The 21,495-nt window shown below is 41.2% G+C and overlaps 4 protein-coding genes across 13 annotated transcripts in view; 2 read left to right on the forward strand and 2 right to left on the reverse strand.

Annotated features, from left to right (window-relative positions):
• Mgat2 (alpha-1,6-mannosyl-glycoprotein 2-beta-N-acetylglucosaminyltransferase) overlaps positions 1-7,087 on the reverse strand; it is an 88,347-nt gene extending 81,260 nt beyond the window's left edge. For 2 of the 3 annotated variants that reach the window (XM_087350915.1, XM_087350918.1), the window contains exon 1: positions 6,437-7,087. The gene's annotated coding sequence lies outside the window, so the exon portion shown is untranslated. The remainder of the gene's footprint in view (positions 1-6,436) is intronic. The other variant, XM_087350917.1, reaches the window with a different exon arrangement.
• Positions 1,352-4,670, forward strand: LOC110834609 (glutamate receptor 1). The gene is made up of 2 exons (XM_087351001.1): positions 1,352-2,694; positions 3,356-4,670. Exons 1-2 carry the CDS (start codon positions 1,640-1,642, stop codon positions 4,089-4,091), a joined length of 1,791 nt encoding a protein of 596 aa, XP_087207127.1. The 5' UTR covers positions 1,352-1,639; the 3' UTR covers positions 4,092-4,670.
• Positions 7,088-7,192: 105 nt separating the features above from the next.
• Positions 7,193-13,666, reverse strand: LOC110834612 (uncharacterized). 8 transcript variants are annotated; one of them, XM_022073980.2, is made up of 5 exons: positions 12,806-13,666; positions 11,880-12,095; positions 11,065-11,262; positions 10,129-10,302; positions 7,193-9,457 (listed from the first exon to the last, which is right to left on the reverse strand). In XM_022073980.2, the coding sequence occupies exons 2-5, from the start codon at positions 11,922-11,924 to the stop codon at positions 8,486-8,488; spliced, it is 1,389 nt and encodes a 462-aa protein (XP_021929672.1). In that variant the 5' UTR covers positions 11,925-12,095; positions 12,806-13,666; the 3' UTR covers positions 7,193-8,485. The 8 variants fall into 8 exon arrangements, with proteins under 8 accessions (XP_021929672.1, XP_021929676.1, XP_021929675.1 ...); XM_022073984.2 differs by lacking the exon at positions 12,806-13,666 and adding an exon at positions 12,685-12,703; XM_022073983.2 differs by lacking the exon at positions 12,806-13,666 and adding an exon at positions 12,576-12,655.
• Positions 13,667-15,369: 1,703 nt separating this feature from the next.
• LOC110834613 (uncharacterized) lies at positions 15,370-18,872 on the forward strand. Its single transcript, XM_022073988.2, has 2 exons — positions 15,370-15,496; positions 16,818-18,872. The coding sequence occupies exons 1-2, from the start codon at positions 15,380-15,382 to the stop codon at positions 18,558-18,560; spliced, it is 1,860 nt and encodes a 619-aa protein (XP_021929680.2). The 5' UTR covers positions 15,370-15,379; the 3' UTR covers positions 18,561-18,872.
• Positions 18,873-21,495: the final 2,623 nt, after the last annotated feature.

Genomic DNA, 21,495 nt, shown 5'->3' on the forward strand with positions numbered 1-21,495 from the left:
CGGGGTTCGAATCTGGGCCACGTTGATTTCCTCAGTCCCTCTCGGTAAATGCACTGATAATACCTTACACCAGTGGTATTCAACCTTTTTTGTTCGCGTACACCCAGATATAATTTCTCTTCAACTTTGTACCCCCAAAGTTGTTGGTGTATAATTCAAGTTATACATAGTATATAATCCACATCCAAAATAAATTAAATAAATTACATTAATCATTATTCAGTGTTTATCATAAAATAATATATTTTTTTAAAAATTTCACGTACCCCTTAAGATGTCTTCGCGTACCCCCAAATATAATTTCTCTTCAATTTTGTACCCCCAAAGTTGTTGGTGTATAATTCAAGTTATACGTAGTATATAATCCACATCCAAAATAAATTAAATAAATTACATTAATCATTATTCAGTGTTTATCATAAAATAATATATTTTTTTTTAAATTTCACGTACCCCCTAAGATGTCTTAGCGTACCCCCGGGGGTACGCGTACCCCAGGGTGAATACCACTGCCTTACACTACATCAAAACCGCTTCCTTCCATATTTCACCCCCATTACTGAACACTAAACATTTTAAAACGTTATAATCAGACCAGGAAACTCCACTCAGAAGAGGGAAGACTTATTCTACATACGCGTACTTAGAAAATTTGACTGATTATGTAGGACCACTTTATTACGTACAGAAATTTACTTTTGTTAGGGTAACCTCACACTACATCGGAAAATGTTCAAAAGCGGACAATATTTTATGTACAGCGTACAAATGTGATCAAAACTTTTTTCATCAGTTTCGGACATTCAGACTGATTATGCGTTCACTTCAAGCTTTTTTTTTTGCAAAGAATTCAATGAAATGCAAAGTTCAAAAAAATGTGCTCTGACGTCATAATTCAAAACTACGAGACGAAAAACCCTGGCACTTCTGTTCCGTGTGCATGACGACAGCAAACTCACATAAACAGAACGGAAATGCACCGTGAAAATTAAACCGAATAAGTCTACACCAGAGATCACAACGGCGAGCACCAATTTCAAAAACACGAATCAGGACTCCGAAAGGGAAAGGACATACTTAAGAGAAATGGTAAGAAACAGACGATGGTTAACACGAAACGCGCTTCTGCACCGACTGATTCGGAAGATAAGTGATTAGCTAAGTTAGTTTAGTCTTACGTTAGTCAGACTCGTCTCCGCAAGGAATTATATGTCGGTCACTCGCGGGTCGCCGGTTGTCGTCAGCTGTTTTAAGAGGTTACGAAAGTGGACTGAAAATTACGTACGATATTCTTAAAACATATTTGTTATTAACTTAACCATATTAAATTTCATCCCCCACACAGGAAACATGGCGAGCCATATCATGGCTTCTGACGGCCACCTGCTTTCACGCACACACGCGACAGCAGAGTCACCTAGCAACCTGCATCAACACCATCGCTGAAAATTTTTTTAATCCACAAGGAACAACGGTTGTTTCTCTGCCGACTGAGGTACAGCTGACAGATTCCGATTCGAATTCTACAGTCTTTGAGGACACACTCAGAACACAGGACACAAACGTCCTAAATCTATTTTTAAAACAACTTCATAGCAGCCTCAGAAAAACTATTGTCGTTTCAGGTCATGACCATGAAATGTGTAAACGTTTACCTAATATAATATCAGGACCCTCTCTAGATCTCGCTGATTGGGACTGGGGTACGGAAATACCCCCCAACCCGTGCAAGGTTTACGACAAACAAGACAGCTACATCTTGTGGGCAACAGGCGAACTAAATCAACAACTGGAACGGCTTAAGTCTTATTACAACGCGTGGAACGCCCGAGGTCGATTCCTCGTGGTTTTGGAGAGAACGGGCGAGTTGCCGATGATCCTGGAGGAACTGAGACAGTGGAAGATCCTGAATGTCGTGGTGCTGACTCCGTCGAGCAGCGAACAGGACGCGTTCGAACTGTACTCGTGGTTTCCGTATCAGAAACCGTCGGGCGAATGTGGAAAACTGCGTGAAGCAGTTCTGGTAGACAAATGTATCGCCAAAAGAGAATATTTACTGCGAAATGCCTCTCTATTCTCCGCGGAATTTCCAAACGACTTGGGCGGTTGCCCCATAACTGTTTCTACCTTCCCACTAGACCCCCACGTGATGATAGGTAGCAACAAGGACGAGGGTACAGACGAAAATGGCGTCAGATACACCGAGGGATTGGACATACGCCTCATTAATTTCATGGCAAAGAGTCTGAACGCGTCTGTGAGGTTCCTGCCGCCACCACCTGGAGACTGGTCCGATTTCGACGAACGTAACTACTCCTGGAGAGGAATAGTGGGTGACCTCATCTTCCGAAGGGCTGACATCGGAATGTGCGGAACGTCGTACGCCTTCTCGTTTATAAGAGACCTGGACCTGACAGTTTCCTACGACGTCCTGGAGGCCGTCTGGGTCGTACCACGAGCTAAAGTCCGTCCTCGTTGGAGCAGCATTACCAGAGTGTTCCGTCTGCCGATGTGGTTACTCCTGATGGCCGTCATGATCGTGGCTTCTGTGACCATGATTTGCCTGTCCAAATACCAGGCGAATTATGAAGAAGAACGGTCCGAGTACACAACTCTGTCCGACTGCCTGTCCAGTGCCTGGGCGGCCATGATGGGAGTTGCCGTTGCTAGGCAACCACGCACCGGACCAATGAGGTAGTTGATTCACCGCTTCTTAAGTAGTAATCAGTGTAATTATCAGCGGGTTCAGAGTTCACGGAGATTATTCTCATACTTCAACGCGTAGGGAAATGAGATTATAAAATATGATGCAGACATTGAATACGTCCGAGTTGTTAACGTCTCTCACTAAATTGGTCGCAGTAAGAACATGAAAAACAGTGTTTGTGACACAATTACAAACATATCGTCTGCTTACATATAAGTCAAATGCACCTTCATATCAGTTTGAATTTATGCAGATCCAATAAGTTTCTCTCTAATTATGACAAATGCGCGTCTGAGTTTTAAATTTAAAGCACGTCATTCACATACGTGTCTATCAACTGTCAACATCACGTCAAAATTACCGATTTCATAAATTATCTACTGTTCTTTTGATTGAATTCCTTTTCACGATAAGCAGAAGTAGAATTCGGTATACACACAAATTTTGCCAAAGAAGATGTCTCGCCAATTTCATTATCTGATTTTCCGTATTATTTTTAAAAATAAGAACGATTTATCCACAATTTTTCGTTCGAAAACTTACTCCCTACTCGATAATTTCCTCGGCCTTAATCAGTTCACACGTGTTCAAAACATCAACCTACTCCTTTAAACTGGATAACAGAAGTGTTTCGCTTGTGTCACACAGGTTCTTCTTCATCGCGTGGGTCATATACAGTCTCGCAGTGAGCACAGTGTTTCAAACGTTCGTGTCCAGCTTTCTGGTGGATCCTGGGTTGGAGAAACAGATCGCAAATGTGGAGGACATACTTAGTTCCGGAATCCGTTACGGCCTGCATAAAACATTCCAGTCCTTTTTGTACGACCTCCCGGGAAACCAAAGAGATGTGATGATGAACCACACGGAAACGTGCGTTAAAGTCGAAGAGTGCGCGCTGAGAGTAGCTGACCAAGGAAATTACGCAACCATTTTGGCCAGCATCACCGCCGAGTATCTGAACACGTACAAAACCCTGGACAGCACCGGCGTCGGAAAACTCTACATGTTGGATGAAGCCAAACTCTGGACAAATTTCCAAGTATTTATTCTTCCGAGAGGCAGCGAATTTCTGGGGACTTTCAACCGCCTTCTAAGCGTAGCAAAAGAATCTGGGTTAGTAACGCACTTCTGGAAGGAAATGCTCACAACAGCCACGATCAAAGGCGGATCCATCCGAACGCAACCAGCAGTGGACGACTACGCAGTGTTCACGCTGACGTATCTTCAGAGCGCCTTCTATCTCCTGGTTCTGGGGCACTGCATCGCCCTCTGCATGTTTTTGGCGGAGTTAATGCATCGCAAATGGCGGACGATAAGACGTCACAAAATGGCGGACAGGAAGCGGGGGCATGGACTGAGAAGACCAAGGATCGCACGGCGATGAATACGTCGATGTTCGCCTTCTTGGTAAAGACGAAGGAATTGTCTCGTACGTACAAGTTGACATGGCGTCACACCCACAAAAGACAGCTCAATTCTTTAAGAGTTCCTTCAGCACGGTGTTTCATGTATTTTACTCAAATGCAGAAAGTTAGTTCTTACAGGACATCCCATTTCACAAATTATCTACTTTACGTTATCTGTTGTATTTAAATACTTGTGTTCTTATTTTGTGTGATGTGTGTTGTTTTCTTGTGACTTAGAGGCTCGGTTCACATTACGCGGTTTTTACCACAGATGGCTCTTTAAGTGTTCACATTCAACCGCGCGGCGCAAACCGCGTAATGTGAACCGTGCCTTATGGTTTTGTTACGCCACGGTGGTCTAGCGGTTAGAACGCAAGCAGCCAACAACAGGCAAACACGTAAATAAATTAAAATCAATAAATAATAATAATAATAATAATAATAACACGTACTTAATTAATAAAAAATAGGAAATACGTAGTTAGAGGCAAGTGTGCGAGTTCTTCTTCCTCACGATCTGAAAAAATTTTACATTTGAAGAACAACCTACAATGCAAAGCGGCTAAAAACCGAATAAACCTGAGAAATTATTTTTCCTAAGTAAAGAGTAAAAGTAAAGCTGTCCCACTACGCTCCATGTAGGCGCTTGGGGGGGGGGGAGAGGAGTGTGGTCAGCGTCAAGCCTCGGCCGCGCTTAACCCCCCCCCCCCCCCCCCCCCGGGGAAAGGGCCCCGGTACCCATTGGATAAGAGTAGTTTTACGTGACGGTGGAATGAATTTTGTTTTAAAATAAAAACTGATCTCAACGAGGCCTACAATTTTACTGTGCATTTCTAATACCACATTTAATATAAATCCGTTCAGCAGTTTCGTAATGAATCATGAGAATAGACGGACATCTAACCGCAGTTTGTGGCCAGGAACTCTTAATAACCAAGGGTAAGCATCGGGTTTCGAATCAAATGAATTAGGGGCCCTTAATAGCCACACCGAAGCCTCAACATGAATCATCAGAGAATTATAGCTGACCTCGGTTTCTTTATTACACATGTAAAGAAGAAATATTTGGTTAATATAATATATTGTGGTCTATATTGACGTGAAAAATAAGTAGCATTTACTTTGATGACCAGAAAAGTGGTCATTAACATTAGCTTGTATATATGAACCGCCTTAACAACGCTTTGTTTGCACAGTTAAGGCGTTTCTATGCAACACTCGTCACAGACATAGGACGAAAAGATTTACAGTAAATAAACATTCTGATGAATTCCCTACATAAAACAAATGCCAAAGACAATATGGTGCAGTTCTGAAGCAAAACAGCCAACAGCGCTAACAATTGACACCACACGCAGGAGTCGTATCTCGTCAGATTATAAAAATAACGCAGAGCACAAAACAACAAGGGCACAGGATAAATAGAACGGGCAGAAATGAGATCTAAGGCGCCTTGACCAAAACAGAAATATCGACATGTATGAGAAACTTACGAGTCGACAATGAAAAGTGCTTTTACGGGATAAATGGTAAATATACTGTTGCGTTAACGTGATCCGAGGTCACTGATGCACAACAAAGCGTTCCATGCATTAATGAGGTATGATGTCATTCCAACAATTGAACCACGGTTCCCGATTGTGTGCAACAATGACCATAGTCAAGCAGGTCCCTACCTCCTAGATACAAAAGGAGACATGGACGGGGCAGCCCACGACATTCACTTTCGCTACGTGACGAACACATAAAATTATCTCCACCGATTTCATACGTCTACTACAAAGAGTTTGATCGAAATCGGTCCGGTAGTCTGGGAGCTCTCACGTCCAGACGGATGAACACGCGAAATTAACGGTTTTAAATACACCGACAAACGAACCTTGGTCCTCTGCGCTTGCCTGTTTAACAAATGCTGGATCGAACAGATACACTGTTCAGACTAATATGTACGTACAGATAAACAGTTTCAGAAAATACCCATAAATCTGGAAATAAGCTCCGTTAAATTAATCTCCAATTCTTGTTATGCCAATGCCTTACGCTGCATCAGTCATGCCCACGAGTAATAATTCCTGAATATTGAGGTTACACCCCATGGCGACAGCTAAAGGAGCTTATATTTATATCGATTTTATCCCTCAGTTACATGAAGCATTTTTCTGTATACGACATAGTTGTTACAATGAAATACAATATCGATCTTCCACACTTGATCAAATACTTCAACAAAATACATAAACAACTTATCATTTTAATAAGTTTATAATACACACAAACCTGGAAACACAGGAATCTACTGTTTACTATTTGACATGCTACTTACATTTCACTCCGGCGGCAATGAGAAATCGAATCCTTCACAAGTTTATTCACACATTAAATTGTAACACTAGACACTGATAACATCATTAAAACTGACAAATTACACTAATTCTACAAATGAAACGAACCTACATTTTTCAGCTTGCAAGTACACATCTTCAACACAAGTGGCGACGCATCAGGACATACACCGACAAAAATGAATAGTACTGTCATCTATGAAAATATTCAGAAAACTTCCGAACAAATGCCGTACAAACACCGACAAAACATACTCTGCCACCTGTCGGTAGCAAGAGAAGTTATATAATAATTGTATTGCATTAAAAAAAAACACCTCACGGCTACATAAAACTGAATTCAAGTGCCATCTACTAGCAATATGTTAATCAGGCGTGAGTAACATGGATACCAACATATAAATTGCAAACGAATCCTTCGAAATTTGGTGATGTCCAGAAATTTTGAAGCGACAGTAAAATCATTTGATTCATGAGAAATAAAGGAACATATTAAATTCCACTAATGCTTCCTACCATTTAGTTCATACACCTTTCTCTTTTCCACTGCTGTCTAAAACTACTAGGATGAAGACACAAAACCAAATTTTTGCCTGTAATCTTCCATCGGTGTGAAATTTGGTCTCTCACACTAAGATTAAAACATGGACAGAGGGTGTGTGAGAAAAGTGTGCTGAGGAGACAATCTGGACATGAGGGGGATGAAATATTAGGTGGTTAGAGAAAGATGTGCAAAATTGTAGAAAATATGTTTTTACAGTAATCATTCCTGACATAATGTCAAATTGCATGAAAATTATTACACAAATAATTACATACTAGACAAATTTATGTACACTATGATGTCCTGCTGCAAGTTGTACCCACAGAAACACGTTATTAATTCAATACTCATTCAATTTGAACATGAAAATTATAAATGTGAATAATGACTTATCGGCAGTGGTTCCGTCCAACATTTGCTTCACCGTCACAATATCTGTTACCAGCTGTCTCCACTTAACAGGGTACATCTGATCAAGTTGCTACCCTATCCTCAGCCAGCTCAATCCACTTCACAACCTGTGTCTAAAAACTTTCCAAATTCTATAAGGGCACAGGATATTATTATAGTCTTCAGGAACTATTAGAATTTCTGCCCTTCCAGATCAGCACAAGCACAGTTAAAATTTGCAAAATACATTTCCCTTATGACATGATCTAGCGCACTGATGCATTTAAACTACGCTACTGGAACAAATTACAATATAATGAAAATGTTCTAAAACGAAAATGGCATTAATTACTCATTGATTTTTACAGACATCACAGGAAAACAAATAACCACCCTTTACTAATGACAATGATCACTGAATGATGCCCAACACATCACAGAAACATAAACACTCACAACTGAGCATGAACCGACGCCTCTTTAGATGATTTTGGCCTGTGAATAACTTATTATAACCCATTTCACAGAAAGACATACATACCACACTGTTGTATATGGCTTGATTATAGAGACTACATTAATATATAAATACATATTAAAAGGGTATATTCTCCTATATCTTTAAGAACCAAGCTGCAATTGCAATTATTTTGTATTTGCTATTTCAACATAAGCTACAAACAAGTTATCTTCAGTAAGGGAGAGCAGGATGTTTCCACTTGATATCCAAATCATCCCTCTTGGGCCACTAGTGATGGGACACACTGTAAACAAGCCAAAGTTCCTATACACAGCGGCAGAGTACCGAGATGAAGAAAGCTTTGCAAAACTATTATTTTGTAACAATATTTAGAAACTACTCGAAAGTCGGCTTCACCAAACTTGTGTAAAACCAAGTCGACCGAACACCTTTATTTCCTCGCTGACTTGAGTCTAGGTCGTCTCGACGCTGGAAAGAACTCGACTCTTGTTAGAAGTCGGCGCTGCCCGTGCGATATTTTCAATGATTCTTGAGATCACTCCCCTGAGAGTAACTTATTACGTAAATCATGAGAACTAATACGCTCTCAAGCAAAGGGTGTTGATGCGAGAAAATTCATTGTTGCTCTCTATTGTGCGTGAGTTCATGTTTCTTCAGATCACTCCTCTGGCAGAATGATTTATTACACGAATCACAAGAAAATGGCCGATCTCCACTGTGTACAAGTTGATGGATCTTCAGAACTCTGCTCTCCCTGAATGATTTACTACACACACCACATGAAAATGGCCGCTCCCCACTGTGTATGCGTTGATGTACTGTCAGATCACTCTTCTGATTGAAAGAATGGCTACACACGTCACAAAAATATGGCCGCTCTCCACTATGCAACCGCTGATGCTTTTTCAGAACACTCTTCTCACCAAAAGTATTATTACAAACATTACACAGATATGGTCGCTCTCCAGTGTGTATTCGTTGGTGTTTCTTTAAGTCATCTCTCCGCCTAAATGATTTACTGCAGACACCACATGAAAATGGCCGCTCCCCACTATGTATGCGCTGATGTTTCTTCAGATCACTCCTCTGACTGAACGACTTACTGCATACATCACAGGAATAAGGCCGTTCTCCACTGTGAACGCGCCGGTGTATTTTTAGAACGTTGCTGTCACTGAATGACTTATTACACAGTTCACAGGAATATGGCCGCTCTCCGCTGTGTGTGCGTTGATGCTTTTTTAGAACGTTCCATTGGGTGAAAGAAATATTACACACATCACAGATATACGGGCGCTCTCCACTGTGAATACGCTGATGCTTCTTCAGATCGCCCTTCTGACGAAACGATTTACTGCACACATCACAAGAATACGGGCGCTCCCCGCTATGTATCCGTTGATGCGCCTTCAGATGACCTCTCTGACTGAATGATTTTTCACACACGTCACAGGGATATAACTGCTTTTCCTGATGTATTGGTGGATGTGTCTTTAGGCAAATCGTCTCATTGTACGTCTTTTTACACAAACCACAGTAATACTGCCACGCACCATTTTCAGTGCAAGATTCTTCCTCAATACTCTGCTAAAAAAGAAAAGATTATTAAGGTAAATGGAAGAACTATGGATTTGAGACATACTGGTTAAAGTGCAAATATGTCTGAGAGAAGATTCCCACAGTTTACCCCAGAACAAAGCGGAAAGAACTGGCAGTAATTGTAAATGGGCAGAATGTGTGAAGACAGAAGAGGATGGAGTCATTTCCTTCATCAACACACGTAAAGTGTAAAGGGTGTTAGTTGAAGGAGTGTGTGGGATACTTCTCAGACTTTGAACTCAAACATGGTACAAGATTTCAGTCGTCTGTCAGCATTTTAGTGCCAGCTGATACCAGGTCATTCAGTTAAGATAGTCCATGTAACATTGTGAATCAAAAAAGCATAGTCAATGATAGAAGATACAAATAAATTTCAAAGTGATAATGAGACTTCTATTCTTCAACAGGAAAGTGCTGTTCAATTGATATATCCAGATAATTTTGTTAATTTTTGTACTTCATATTGTAAATAATACCAATTCCAGTTTCAAACAGAATCTGTTACTGTTATTATTACTATTATTAGCTCAATCCTCCTCTGATACCTCAGAAAGGATTCTTCAAAATCCATTCTCCAAAACAAGAGATATTTCATGTAGACAGACTTATAAGACAAAGAAATCTGCCTAGCAAAGTATACGTGCTATTATGCAACTCACCTCATGCTCTATATTTGTTACTGGATATTTTATTAGCAAAGGATCCTCCTCCTGCTCCTCCTTTGTGGCCTCCTCCTCACTAAGGTCCTCAGATTTTACTTCAATAAACTGATTTCCATCATGACATGTCTTACTATTTGAACCAAATACAATTTTCAGCAAATCCGTGCAGTTCTGTAAAACAATGTAACCTTATAAATCATGGCTGCCTTCTTGTCAAAGAAACAGGATACGTTTAGTCTACAACCACATCACACTGCATCAAACAGGGAACAGTTTTGTAGAAATATGTCTACAACCATAAAAGAACATTACAAAAAAACTATACACATATTATAATCAAGATTAGTAATTAGTTTCTTAGACATGAATTTAACAGGGACGAGCTTCGGCCCGAGAGCCCCTTGGCGTGTGACCGAACAGATTATGACTTCCAGATGTAATTTTCCACCCCATGTGTGTGTGTTGGCTTGGGTTGACACTTCATCTGCTGAGTTTGGAAGGTGCAGGCGCGTTTTCATTGCCAGTCATTTCCAAATTCTTACGAACAGACCAAGTTATTCAGACCACTTGAGAACTTGTCAAATTTGACGCTGTCATGGTGATAAGTGTCTTCTGGACCCTGGCTCTATTCTGTCTGGCAGATATTGACATGACAATGGAAGTAGTAAAGTCCTATAAAAGTTGCATGAAGCTACATACCAGAAGACTGTACTGATCCGGCTACTTAATTTCAGTCAGGTCTAAACATTCTGCTCATCACCCATTCTCACGTGTCCACAGTCTCTCTTCATCCGTTAAGATGAAGATTCTTCAAAATATTAATACATTCACCAGAGGCGAATTATGCGATGTTGATGGACAAACACGTAGAGACACACACCTGAAGATATTTCATAAATCACACTACAATGTGCAGATAAACATTTGACTTACCTCTTCTTCAGTCTTTATTACGGGACATGATGTTACCACAGGACCATCCTCCGCTTGCATATCTGCGACTCCCTCAACTTTTATATCAAGAACCTGATTTCCATCATGACATGTCTTGGTATCTGAACTAGGTTCAAGTTTCAATAAATTTACAGACTTCTGTAAACCCACGATATCCCTATCAGTCATGATTTTACTCTGTCAACACACAATTTGAGACACAAGTTCTTTTCACACTGCTTCAATCTGACAATTGTTTTGTACAAATTTTGGTCATCATCACGAAAAACTATTTACACATGAACAATCTGTATTAAAATGACACTTCTCATAAAAACAAAAAAGCATTTGCTTGTAAATTTACCTCACCATGTGAATCATTCAACAGCTAAGCAAGTAAACTGTTTTAATGTTGGCGTTATACAATGTATGGGTACCAAAAGTACCAGTAACAACTGAAAACAAATTCAGGATCAGAACAAAAATTATTCACTCCACACAGGGTAGAGATTTTTTTGTAGGGTAACGGCAGTTCAAGATAATCACAAAGTTCCCAACTCTTCATGGAACCCAAATATCCATTTCTATGTTCATACTTCCTACTCATCCCCACCCTGACTCATACATGCCACGTTTACATCCTGACACCCACAGCCTTCTTAATTTTAGTTTTATAATCCCATATATGATTACACGACATGCATACTTTCTTCCCAATTGGTTCCCCACCTGTAATTCAGCGAACATTTCATAAAGCCTTGATCAAGAGAAGAAAATCCTATTCTTTTCTCTGCTCACAAACACAGAACACTCACCGAGCTTCCCTTCACAGACGATGACATTTCTTCAACTCCTTGCATTATAATTTCTGACACTCTTGATGCAAGGGAGTGCAGAACTGTTTGTAAATTTAAAACCTCTTTCTCACACAACAGTTCCTGGACAGTAAAGTAAATGGCTTAAAATAATTCCAGTCAAACGGCATCATAGTCCAGACAATTGTATCCAGCTTGGAATACTTTCCCCAAGTCCTGAAAGGAAACATGTTTATTACACAGTATGATGTCTTAACATCTGAATTACTTGTATTTCTAATATTAACAGAAAAAAACATACAACAATTTGCTACTTTCATTTTAACACTGGAAAAAAGTCATTACAAAATAGCAAAATAATTGACACTTTTAATATCTTGGACTGCATTCATCACCTAGAATATGTTCAAGACACAAGCCATCACATCAAAGACAATCACAAATAAAGTTATGTATGATTTGTGGTTTTCACAGCGGTGAGTATTAAGATTTCTGTCTTCTGGGTTGTTGGGCAACAACACAGCATTCAGAAATCTTCACAAATAAAGTTATTTCCCAAATATTGTTTATGGCCAGTCGTTATATCTATACGTGAAATAAGTTGCAAATATCTGCATTATCATATGTTCTGCATCCATTGTTTCAGCCCAAAGACAGATCTATGAAACGTAAATTAACTCTAATTCTATGACATACGCAGTTAACACTAAACAACATCGAAGAATGTACACCCAGCATGCACCACGACACAATACACAATTTACCAACATAGACACAAATAATTTCTAACTCATTGAAAACCGACCTTATGCATTGCAATGCACATCATTCAAACAAATACAGTCAAGAAATTACTTTCACTTTTAAAGTCATGCACGTGATGTCTTATGATAATTTTATCACATAGCACACACACACATACATACATATACGTCCTTGTTTGAGTGAAAATTCTCGCTTTCCTTAGTTTTATGGTACATTCGACACACAATTCGAGTGTTGGCACATCGTATGCCTAGGTCTCCCACCGGAAGATCAAGTCGTCATCCTGACCATCTGTGATTGTTTTCTAAGATTCAGGCTTCCACGGCGGAGAGCATGAAGATGCCAGGCTTCTGGAATTTGATTATGGAGAAAGTACCTCTGGAAATTTGGTCAACTCCTACGCACAGATTCAACAAAACTTTGCACAAAATGCGCAGCATCACAGAAAGCTTATTGGTGTAATCGATGTTTCCTTATTTCAACGCTCTTACGACCTAGTAGATGGCAGCAGAAGCCTCCTTCATAAATCCGCTATGAGAAAAATTTCCTTGGCGAAGACGTTCACGATAGAGGATGCTGTATGTTTAGATACCCGAGGGCCTTTCTTAAAACGAATCTGTTTACACTTAAATTATGTCTGAGTCAATCTGTATTGTTCCCCACAATAATTGTGACCCGCAATGCGTAAGTCGACGCCAGTGATAGTCAAATGGCCGTCTTCAGCCTAGGCTCCTAATATCACGCGTTGATCTTTAGATGACGACTACTATCGTTTAATTGCACCTAAAAAATAATTCCGAGGTCTGGAGATTTCCCGATACTGAGGGGATTTCACAGTTTATGCCACTCGAGAAGATCCCAGATATTTATGTAACCCGAAGGTTCATTATCGTGTCCACAAGAGCCCGCCACTGGTCCCTATCCTGAGCCAAATGAATCCAGTCAGTGCCTACCCATTCTATTTCTCTAAAAAAAGTGCCAAGTTTAATGAAAATTCGCCCATAGTTTCAAAATGCAAGGAAATCTTTGCACCGGCTACGGAGTACTCTAATTTATCGTCAACGGGTGTTTGGGCAGAGATAAGGGTATAACAAATTAACATCGCTAAAGACAAATTAACAATATACAGAAAAAAAACACTTTGTGATATCTGCGAGACATATGATCCTCACGTAGACATTTGACAACTTCTGAATTACAGGCCTACTGTCCAGTTCCATGGTGTTCTATAAACAACGCTGGAAATGTTCCCCAAACTAGAGTACATGAAACTACGACGGTCAATTATATCTCCATAATTAATTCGCAGGCCGACAAATCAATTTTTACAATTCCACGTTGCAAAGTCCTCTAGCGGTTAGAACGCTGGCCTTGTAATCCTGGGCTCTCGGGTTCGATTCCCGGCGGTGCCCGAATTTATAACTTGTGTTGGGCAAGGCCGTGGTCTAGGCAACACGGAGTTTTCCTCCGGGGGCTTCCCCGATTTCTCCGTGGCATCCCAACAATTACTCCATTCACACACAGAAGAAGGCAATGGCAAACCACTTCTGGATCATCTGCCAAGAACGTATATGAACAGGTCCCAGTCCGAGAAAAGGATCCTGTTCATATGGACCTGTCGTCAGACAGAACACTAAATAATAATAAGATGAGGTGATCTAGCGGTTAGAACGCTGGCCTTGTAATCCTGGGGTCTCGGGTTCGATTCCCGGCGGTGCCCGAATTTATAACTTGTGTTGGGCAAGGCCGTGGTCTAGGCAACACGGAGTTTTCCTCCGTGGCATTCACACACAGAAGAAGGCAATGGCAAACCACTTCTGGATCATCTGCCAAGAACGTATATGAACAGGTCCCAGTCCGAGAAACGGATGGAAGGATCCTGTTCATATGGACCTGTCCTCGGACAGAACACTAAAAAAGTTGCTCAGCTGCTCATAAAATTTAACATCATTTATGAAAACAGAGAGTTCATTACCGTGTTCACAACAGCTCGGCATTTAAACTTATCCTGAATAAGATAAAGTCAGATCATAATAATGTATCCTGTCCTCTAACAATAAATTTTTATGTCATCCTACCTTCTATGTCTAGGTCTAAGAAGTGGTCTTCTTTCAGGTTTTTCCAGCAAAACTTCGTATACATTTCTCATCCATTCCGTGCGTGCTGCATACGCTGCCAATATCATCCTCCGTAAAATTAACCCACGTCTTAAAAACATATTTCTTCCTCTTTCTTTCTTTTTTTCTTTCTTTCTTTCTTTCTGTGTGTGGCCTCACCCAGGCCCAAATTCACAGCCGTTTCTCCAGTAAGTGGTCAAACTGATTATTAACTCTCACACGCAGTGAACTTTCGGAATCTGTGGATATTTGCCTCCACGTCCCCGACGTTTCTGTGCGTCCAATTCGAAGAACATGGATGAAAGGACGTCCAACGCCGACGGACGCTTCAATTCACTCGTCTGAAACGTCCTCTGATCTCCGATTCATTATAAATCTGTCTTAATTTAGTTGCTAGGCAACCACGCACTCTTAATGACAGAGTGGTCTATGTGCGTTCGCAGATTTGTGTCACTGTCCGCTCAACTCAAGACAGAAAAAATGGGGCTTCAGCTGGTCTCCTGCCAGCACCGCTCAGTCGTCGCCCTTCGATTTCCAACTGACAGCTTTACAGCGCCTCTCATTAATAATATCCTGCGATGGTGCGAACCATTTGTGAAGTCCCTTCTCCACCCGTACATGATGCCAGCAGGAATGCGCTGCTACTTAAGGGCTTCGGTCGCCCACGCCGGGGCGACAGAACTTCATCGGCGCGAGAGCGAGGATCCTGACAAAATGGGAACCCTGACGTGGACAGTAAGTAGAATATGGCGCATTGCGCATTGTATTCAGAGTTCTTAAAATGGATGCCACGGTGGTCTAGCGGTTAGAACGCTGGCCTTGTAATCCTGGGGTCTCGGGTTCGATTCCCGGCGGTGCCCGAATTTATAACTTGTGTTGGGCAAGGCCGTGGTCTAGGCAACACGGAGTTTTCCTCCGTGGCATCCCAACAATTACTCCATTCACACACAGAAGAAGGCAATGGCAAACCACTTCTGGATCATCTGCCAAGAACGTATATGAACAGGTCCCAGTCCGAGAAGAGAAAAGGATGGAAGGATCCTGTTCATATGGACCTGTCGTCAGACAGAACACTAAATAAATAAATAATTTCATATCCGAAACTGCTCGACGGATTTCTATTAAATTTCCCATTGAATTCTCGAATTAACTCAACGTTTGTGTGTGTCGATTGGGTTATAAATTTTACTTTACTCGAATCCAATATTGAGGCGTGTGTGATCACTGAACGAAACACAATGGAAAGTAATAATTTCACCTGCAAATATCAGGTGTGGTTAAATCTGTAACAAAACATTTGTGAACATCACGGCGCCTGAGCTACGCTACACCGCAAAACACAAATATTGTGTTGTGTCAAACACAGGCCAGCTCTTCGCGTCAGCCTGTGAACTGAATTCATTTTATTATCAACACAAATATCATCGCCGACACAAAGCGTTTCATTCACAAGGACAAAACCACAGGTGAGCATCGCACTTCACGAGCAGAGAAGCTGATGTTCGCTCATCCAGTCAAGAAATTGCCTGCCTTTTATGAAGGGTAATAATAAATCAGTAATGATATAGTACGTCTTAATAACTGTTTAATTAAAATGTTCAGTGCCAGTCTTTATCTTTAGGGAGCTGATATTCTGCTTTTAAGATTTTCATGAATTTGAATCGTATGCCCGTATACGTCCGCGAAGCCTTGTAGCCTTACTGCGCCTATGTTCAGGGTTTATTTCTCCGAAACGTCGGTATCAGCACAGAAAAGGACACCAACGTCTTCGCCATGAGACAATCAAATCTCACACAACGCGGCATTAGGGAGGTCTCCGGTTCAGGCAGGGTTTCGTGATCTTACTTAGTCCTTCCAGGAAAATGCATGAATATTACCTTAGAGTAGGCCACGACTGATGACTTCCACAAACTGCACTGAGCACAGTGGAACAATAAAGGAAATTTTGGTTCCAAACTAGCGAAGAAATATTTGGTCAGCTGAGCGAAGGGCAGCTTCTCGTGGAGGATCCCAACGCTACTTATCGGTAATAATAGGATGACGTCTCTGCTTCCAGGTGGGGCTGCTACTCGCCTTCGCAATATTCACCGTGCATCAGCAAGTGGGGGCGGCGCCAGCACCGGAAGGGGGCAAAGAAAAGTCAACCGCGGATCAGGGGGAGAACGGCGAAGGCAAGAAAGCGAAGAAGCAGAAGGAGGACGACGACGACGACGACGACGACGACGACGATGATGATGAAAAGAAAGATAAAAAACACGGAACAACGAGACAGGAAATATCGACAACTGAACGAGGCTCAACTCTTACGGGAAATACAGGAAGTTCGTCACCTCTGTCGACAACTGAACGAGGCTCAACTCTTACGGGAAATACAGGAAGTTCGTCACCGTTGTCGACAACTGAACGAGGCTCAACTCTTACGGGAAATACAGGAAGTTCGTCACCGTTGTGGACAACTGAACGAGGCTTAACTCCTACGGGAAATACAGAAAGTTCGTCACCTCTGTCGACAACTGAACGAGGCTCAACTCTTACGGGAAATACAGGAAGTTCGTCACCGTTGTCGACAACTGAACGAGGCTCAACTCTTACGGGAAATACAGAAAGTTCGTCACCGTTGTGGACAACTGAACGAGGCTCAACTCTTACGGGAAATACAGGAAGTTCGTCACCGTTGTGGACAACTGAACGAGGCTTAACTCCTACGGGAAATACAGAAAGTTCGTCACCTATGTCGACAACTGAACGAGGCTCAACTCTTACGGGAAATACAGGAAGTTCGTCACCGTTGTCGACAACTGAACGAGGCTCAACTCTTACGGGAAATACAGAAAGTTCGTCACCTCTGTCGACAACTGAACAAGGCCCAACTCTTACGGGAAATACAGAAAGTTCGTCACCTCTGTCGACAACTGAACGAGGCTCAACTCTTACGGGAAATACAGGAAGTTCGTCACCGTTGTCGACAACTGAACGAGGCTCAACTCTTACGGGAAATACAGGAAGTTCGTCACCGTTGTGGACAACTGAACGAGGCTTAACTCCTACGGGAAATACAGAAAGTTCGTCACCTCTGTCGACAACTGAACGAGGCTCAACTCTTACGGGAAATACAGGAAGTTCGTCACCGTTGTCGACAACTGAACGAGGCTCAACTCTTACGGGAAATACAGAAAGTTCGTCACCGTTGTGGACAACTGAACGAGGCTTAACTCCTACGGGAAATACAGGAAGTTCGTCACCTCTGTCGACAACTGAACGAGGCTCAACTCTTACGGGAAATACAGGAAGTTCGTCACCTCTGTCGACAACTGAACGAGGCTCAACTCTTACGGGAAATACAGGAAGTTCGTCACCTCTGTCGACAACTGAACGAGGCTCAACTCTTACGGGAAATACAGGAAGTTCGTCACCGTTGTGGACAACTGAACGAGGCTCAACTCCTACGGAGAACACAGAGACTTCGTCAGCTGGAATATCTGACAGAACGGGACAGGATCAGACGACAACAGAAGTTACTGCGGTGGCAGTTACTTCAACATCTGCGGTTACTGTGGCCAGTGGAACTGAAGTTACGCAGGCACAATCATGTGACGTCAAAGATATAGCACTGTTATATGCGCAATATGTACTGAGAGCTCGTGGAGAAAGTTCCGAAGGAGACGTTCTGTACAACGCACACCAAGTTCCACTGCAGTTCATTGTAAGCGTCTTGGAGTTGCAAGGTACTGACTCGCAAGACGTCACCATCGACAACTTACGTAACATCGCGTTGTTATATATTATGTACGACTCATAGTAATCGCTCAAGTACAGTCTTATGAATGATATATCGTGGCAAATAAAATGCTGTGAAGAACACGGGGCAATTTAAAGTTACGCAGGACAAACGGAGCGTTGAATCGGAGTGCTTTTTAAAATATGGATATAAATTTGTAATATTGTAATAAATTAATTAATAGCCGTTATGTGTATCTTATTGAACATGGTCTTGCACGTTACGCATTATCTTACATTTATTTTTGTTATTTACTATTGAGCTTATTAAAATGCTTTAACGATGATTTTGTCAAAATCGGTGTTGCAATAAATATCGAAGTTGCTAAGCGAATATTAACTATTCTCAAAATTATTTTAAAATCCCATAATTATTTTAAAGACTTTTTTTTTATTAAATACGCCAACTGCTGCTGGTTGTTACCGCTACTATAAAGACATTTGAATCCTGCAGATTTTGAAAATCGGGTTAAGAGATGAATAGCACATCGCAGTTTGCTTGGAACACGTGAAGCATAAGTTTAAGGCTCAACACATTTGACGTTCACAGATGCATTCGGCGTATGTAGCTCGATTTTATGTGTGCTTTATCAACATTTCGGGTTTCTGATAACCGACGCGGGTGCTAATGCAGGCGAGAGAGAAATCGTGCTGTTTTGGGTCAAGAGCGGATGATACAACAGAACGCAATACCCTCAAGCATTTTAGACAAAACTTGGTGTTTAATCATGCTCATATAGGCGTGCAAGAGTATCCACATAAATACATCAAATAAAAGCGTTTAGGTTATCTCTCACGGCGGTGGCCGCTGTCTTCTGGTTTGTAACGCAGCGTGGAGTAGTTGGCAAAACCAGTGCTTAAGGGGAACATACTGCTTCCATTTTCAGTCTTGAAATCTACGTACATGTCCACACGACGTCACTGGGAGAAGACCAACATCGACAATTTACAGGGCAAATGCAATGCTCAGTGCGTTCTGTCAGCTGCGTCAGGAGTCCAGGGGAGTCATTCTGAAATGTGAATCGTTTTCGTCCTCCTTGGCCAAAGTGGCGTCACACGACCACAGCGACTCTAGTGTCCAGTGCCTTCAGCCTTGACAAAACGTTGCATATGTCACACTACACAAATATCTCCCACCACCATGGCAGGCTTACTTTCCCGTTAAACTATGACGTCCCAAATAATATTTAAAATAAATTTATAGACATATATAGTAATAATTTCTAATGCAACGTAAGTTCTAAGGTGATGATTTCTAGATATAAACTTTGACCTGACTTGTATGTAACGTAAGATCAACTATTTGAAGCTTAATCTCGCCGAAATAACATTTAAGAATTCAGTCCGTACCGCAAAGAAAACACAACACTTCACCATTACATCGATCAACTGGTTAACGCTGTTTAAGAATCTAATCGCTGTTTATTCTGAGAAACATACGAAACACACAAATACAAAATGAAGATCCAGTGAATATGAAAGTACCTGGTACATATAGTTACCACTGGGTTTTAAAGGGTTAATATAGGTGTGAAATTAATTAAAATGTAAATCGCCAGATAACTTTTTTCTTTGCAAACTTCCAGTGCCAATTTTCATTGAAATGAGATGATTAGATTTATAGACGAAACATGCAGATGGCGAACAGACGAGGCCTCGCCTCTCGTATTTCACAGAGTTAATGCAGAAGCTCGTAACTCGGAGGGCCAGCCATTTGTCGGGCCTGTCATGCAGTATTAGATAACACAAGTAAAGACAATATGGCATGTGTGTCTTTTACATAACACGCGATATGCAAAGTACATTTAAAGTCGTGAAAGACAAGTTTCAATTGTCCGCGTGTCTTCATATTTCAACCCGAATACTCCCCAAGAAATTCCAAATGCAATTCGTACATTTAAGCTTAGTGAGCGAATTTTATAAAAATTAAGCCTTCCCACTATACGCCATGTAGGCGCTTTGGGGGAGAGGTGGTATAGCTCCTACCCATTCTTATCCTCTGGCTCAGGATATTGACTGCGAACACGGTATTAAATCTCCAGAATCCAGAAAAGTCGAAAAATGTCCTCACTAGCTAATCGCACTGTCAGATTCTCAAGAAGGTCTCTGTTCGATGGGGTATATTAGTTTGTTAGTTAAATCAGGCGGAACGAAAGACCAAGGATCTTGAAAATAAAATTTGACAAAGTACAGGCCAACCGTTCTCGGGTTACGAGATGACACAGCATAAATGTCCTTTTTTTTTGTTTATCTCAAAAAACCACAACACTTTCGGGAAGAGTTTATTTTATATAAAATAAGTGTTTCATTTTTCTTTAAAAATTTCGCTCAAAACATGTTACGTTGTAATAAATATCTCACTCTCCGTCTGAGAGCAGAGACGAATCAACCTTCACATAAATCATCCGTTATTCTCGTGAGATACTAACAAACATTAAAATATGTCGACAAATTTTATTGAATCTCTCTTTCAAAATCCATTCAGCAATTCTTAAGTTATTGACATTCGGACAAACGGGCGGACTTTTGCACCACAAAACCAGTAAAAATCCTTTCATTTGTCAACCCATTCAGAGCTCAGTTTCAGTCGATCTCTGTAACGGTGAAGTGTAGTGTTTTCTTTGCGGTACGGGACTGAATTCTTAAATATTATTATTTAGACGAGCCTCGCAGTTCCCCCTACTCTGGACCGACCGTGAAACTGAGGCTTCAGTGACGAATTGAATATATTTGTGGCCATAATTTTTGTAACTGGATTAGCAACGAACCAACTTTTTCGTTTCGTAACCAAAATACATACAACGAAACGTCAAGTTAAGACAGTTTCCTGTTCAGCAATATTGAAGGACTCCGATTAAAGTCGAGGTCATGCGATTTGCTCCGTTCACATGCCTAGAGCCACTATCGAAGGGAATTCCCCTGTCCATTATCCAGGAACTATAATAAACATTATTTAT

Source organism: Zootermopsis nevadensis, unplaced genomic scaffold, assembly GCF_977971745.1.
Source record: "Zootermopsis nevadensis isolate Lab colony 2312 unplaced genomic scaffold, Znev_1.0 Znev_ptg000017l, whole genome shotgun sequence".
Taxonomy (NCBI): domain Eukaryota; kingdom Metazoa; phylum Arthropoda; class Insecta; order Blattodea; family Termopsidae; genus Zootermopsis; species Zootermopsis nevadensis.

Excerpts from the sequence above, each read along its gene's own strand:
- LOC110834613 (XM_022073988.2), top strand. The coding sequence starts at position 15,380 with ATGATGCCAGCAGGAATGCGCTGCTACTTAAGGGCTTCGGTCGCCCAC. Across the intron at positions 15,497-16,817 it reads TGGGAACCCTGACGTGGACA|GTGGGGCTGCTACTCGCCTT; the intron begins GTAAGTAGAATA and ends CTCTGCTTCCAG.
- LOC110834612 (XM_022073980.2), bottom strand. The coding sequence starts at position 11,924 with ATGCAAGGAGTTGAAGAAATGTCATCGTCTGTGAAGGGAAGCTCG. Across the intron at positions 11,263-11,879 it reads CGTCTGTGAAGGGAAGCTCG|AGTAAAATCATGACTGATAG; the intron begins GTGAGTGTTCTG and ends GTGTGTTGACAG. Across the intron at positions 10,303-11,064 it reads TAATAAAGACTGAAGAAGAG|AACTGCACGGATTTGCTGAA; the intron begins GTAAGTCAAATG and ends ATTGTTTTACAG.
- LOC110834609 (XM_087351001.1), top strand. The coding sequence starts at position 1,640 with ATGTGTAAACGTTTACCTAATATAATATCAGGACCCTCTCTAGATCTC. Across the intron at positions 2,695-3,355 it reads CCACGCACCGGACCAATGAG|GTTCTTCTTCATCGCGTGGG; the intron begins GTAGTTGATTCA and ends TGTGTCACACAG.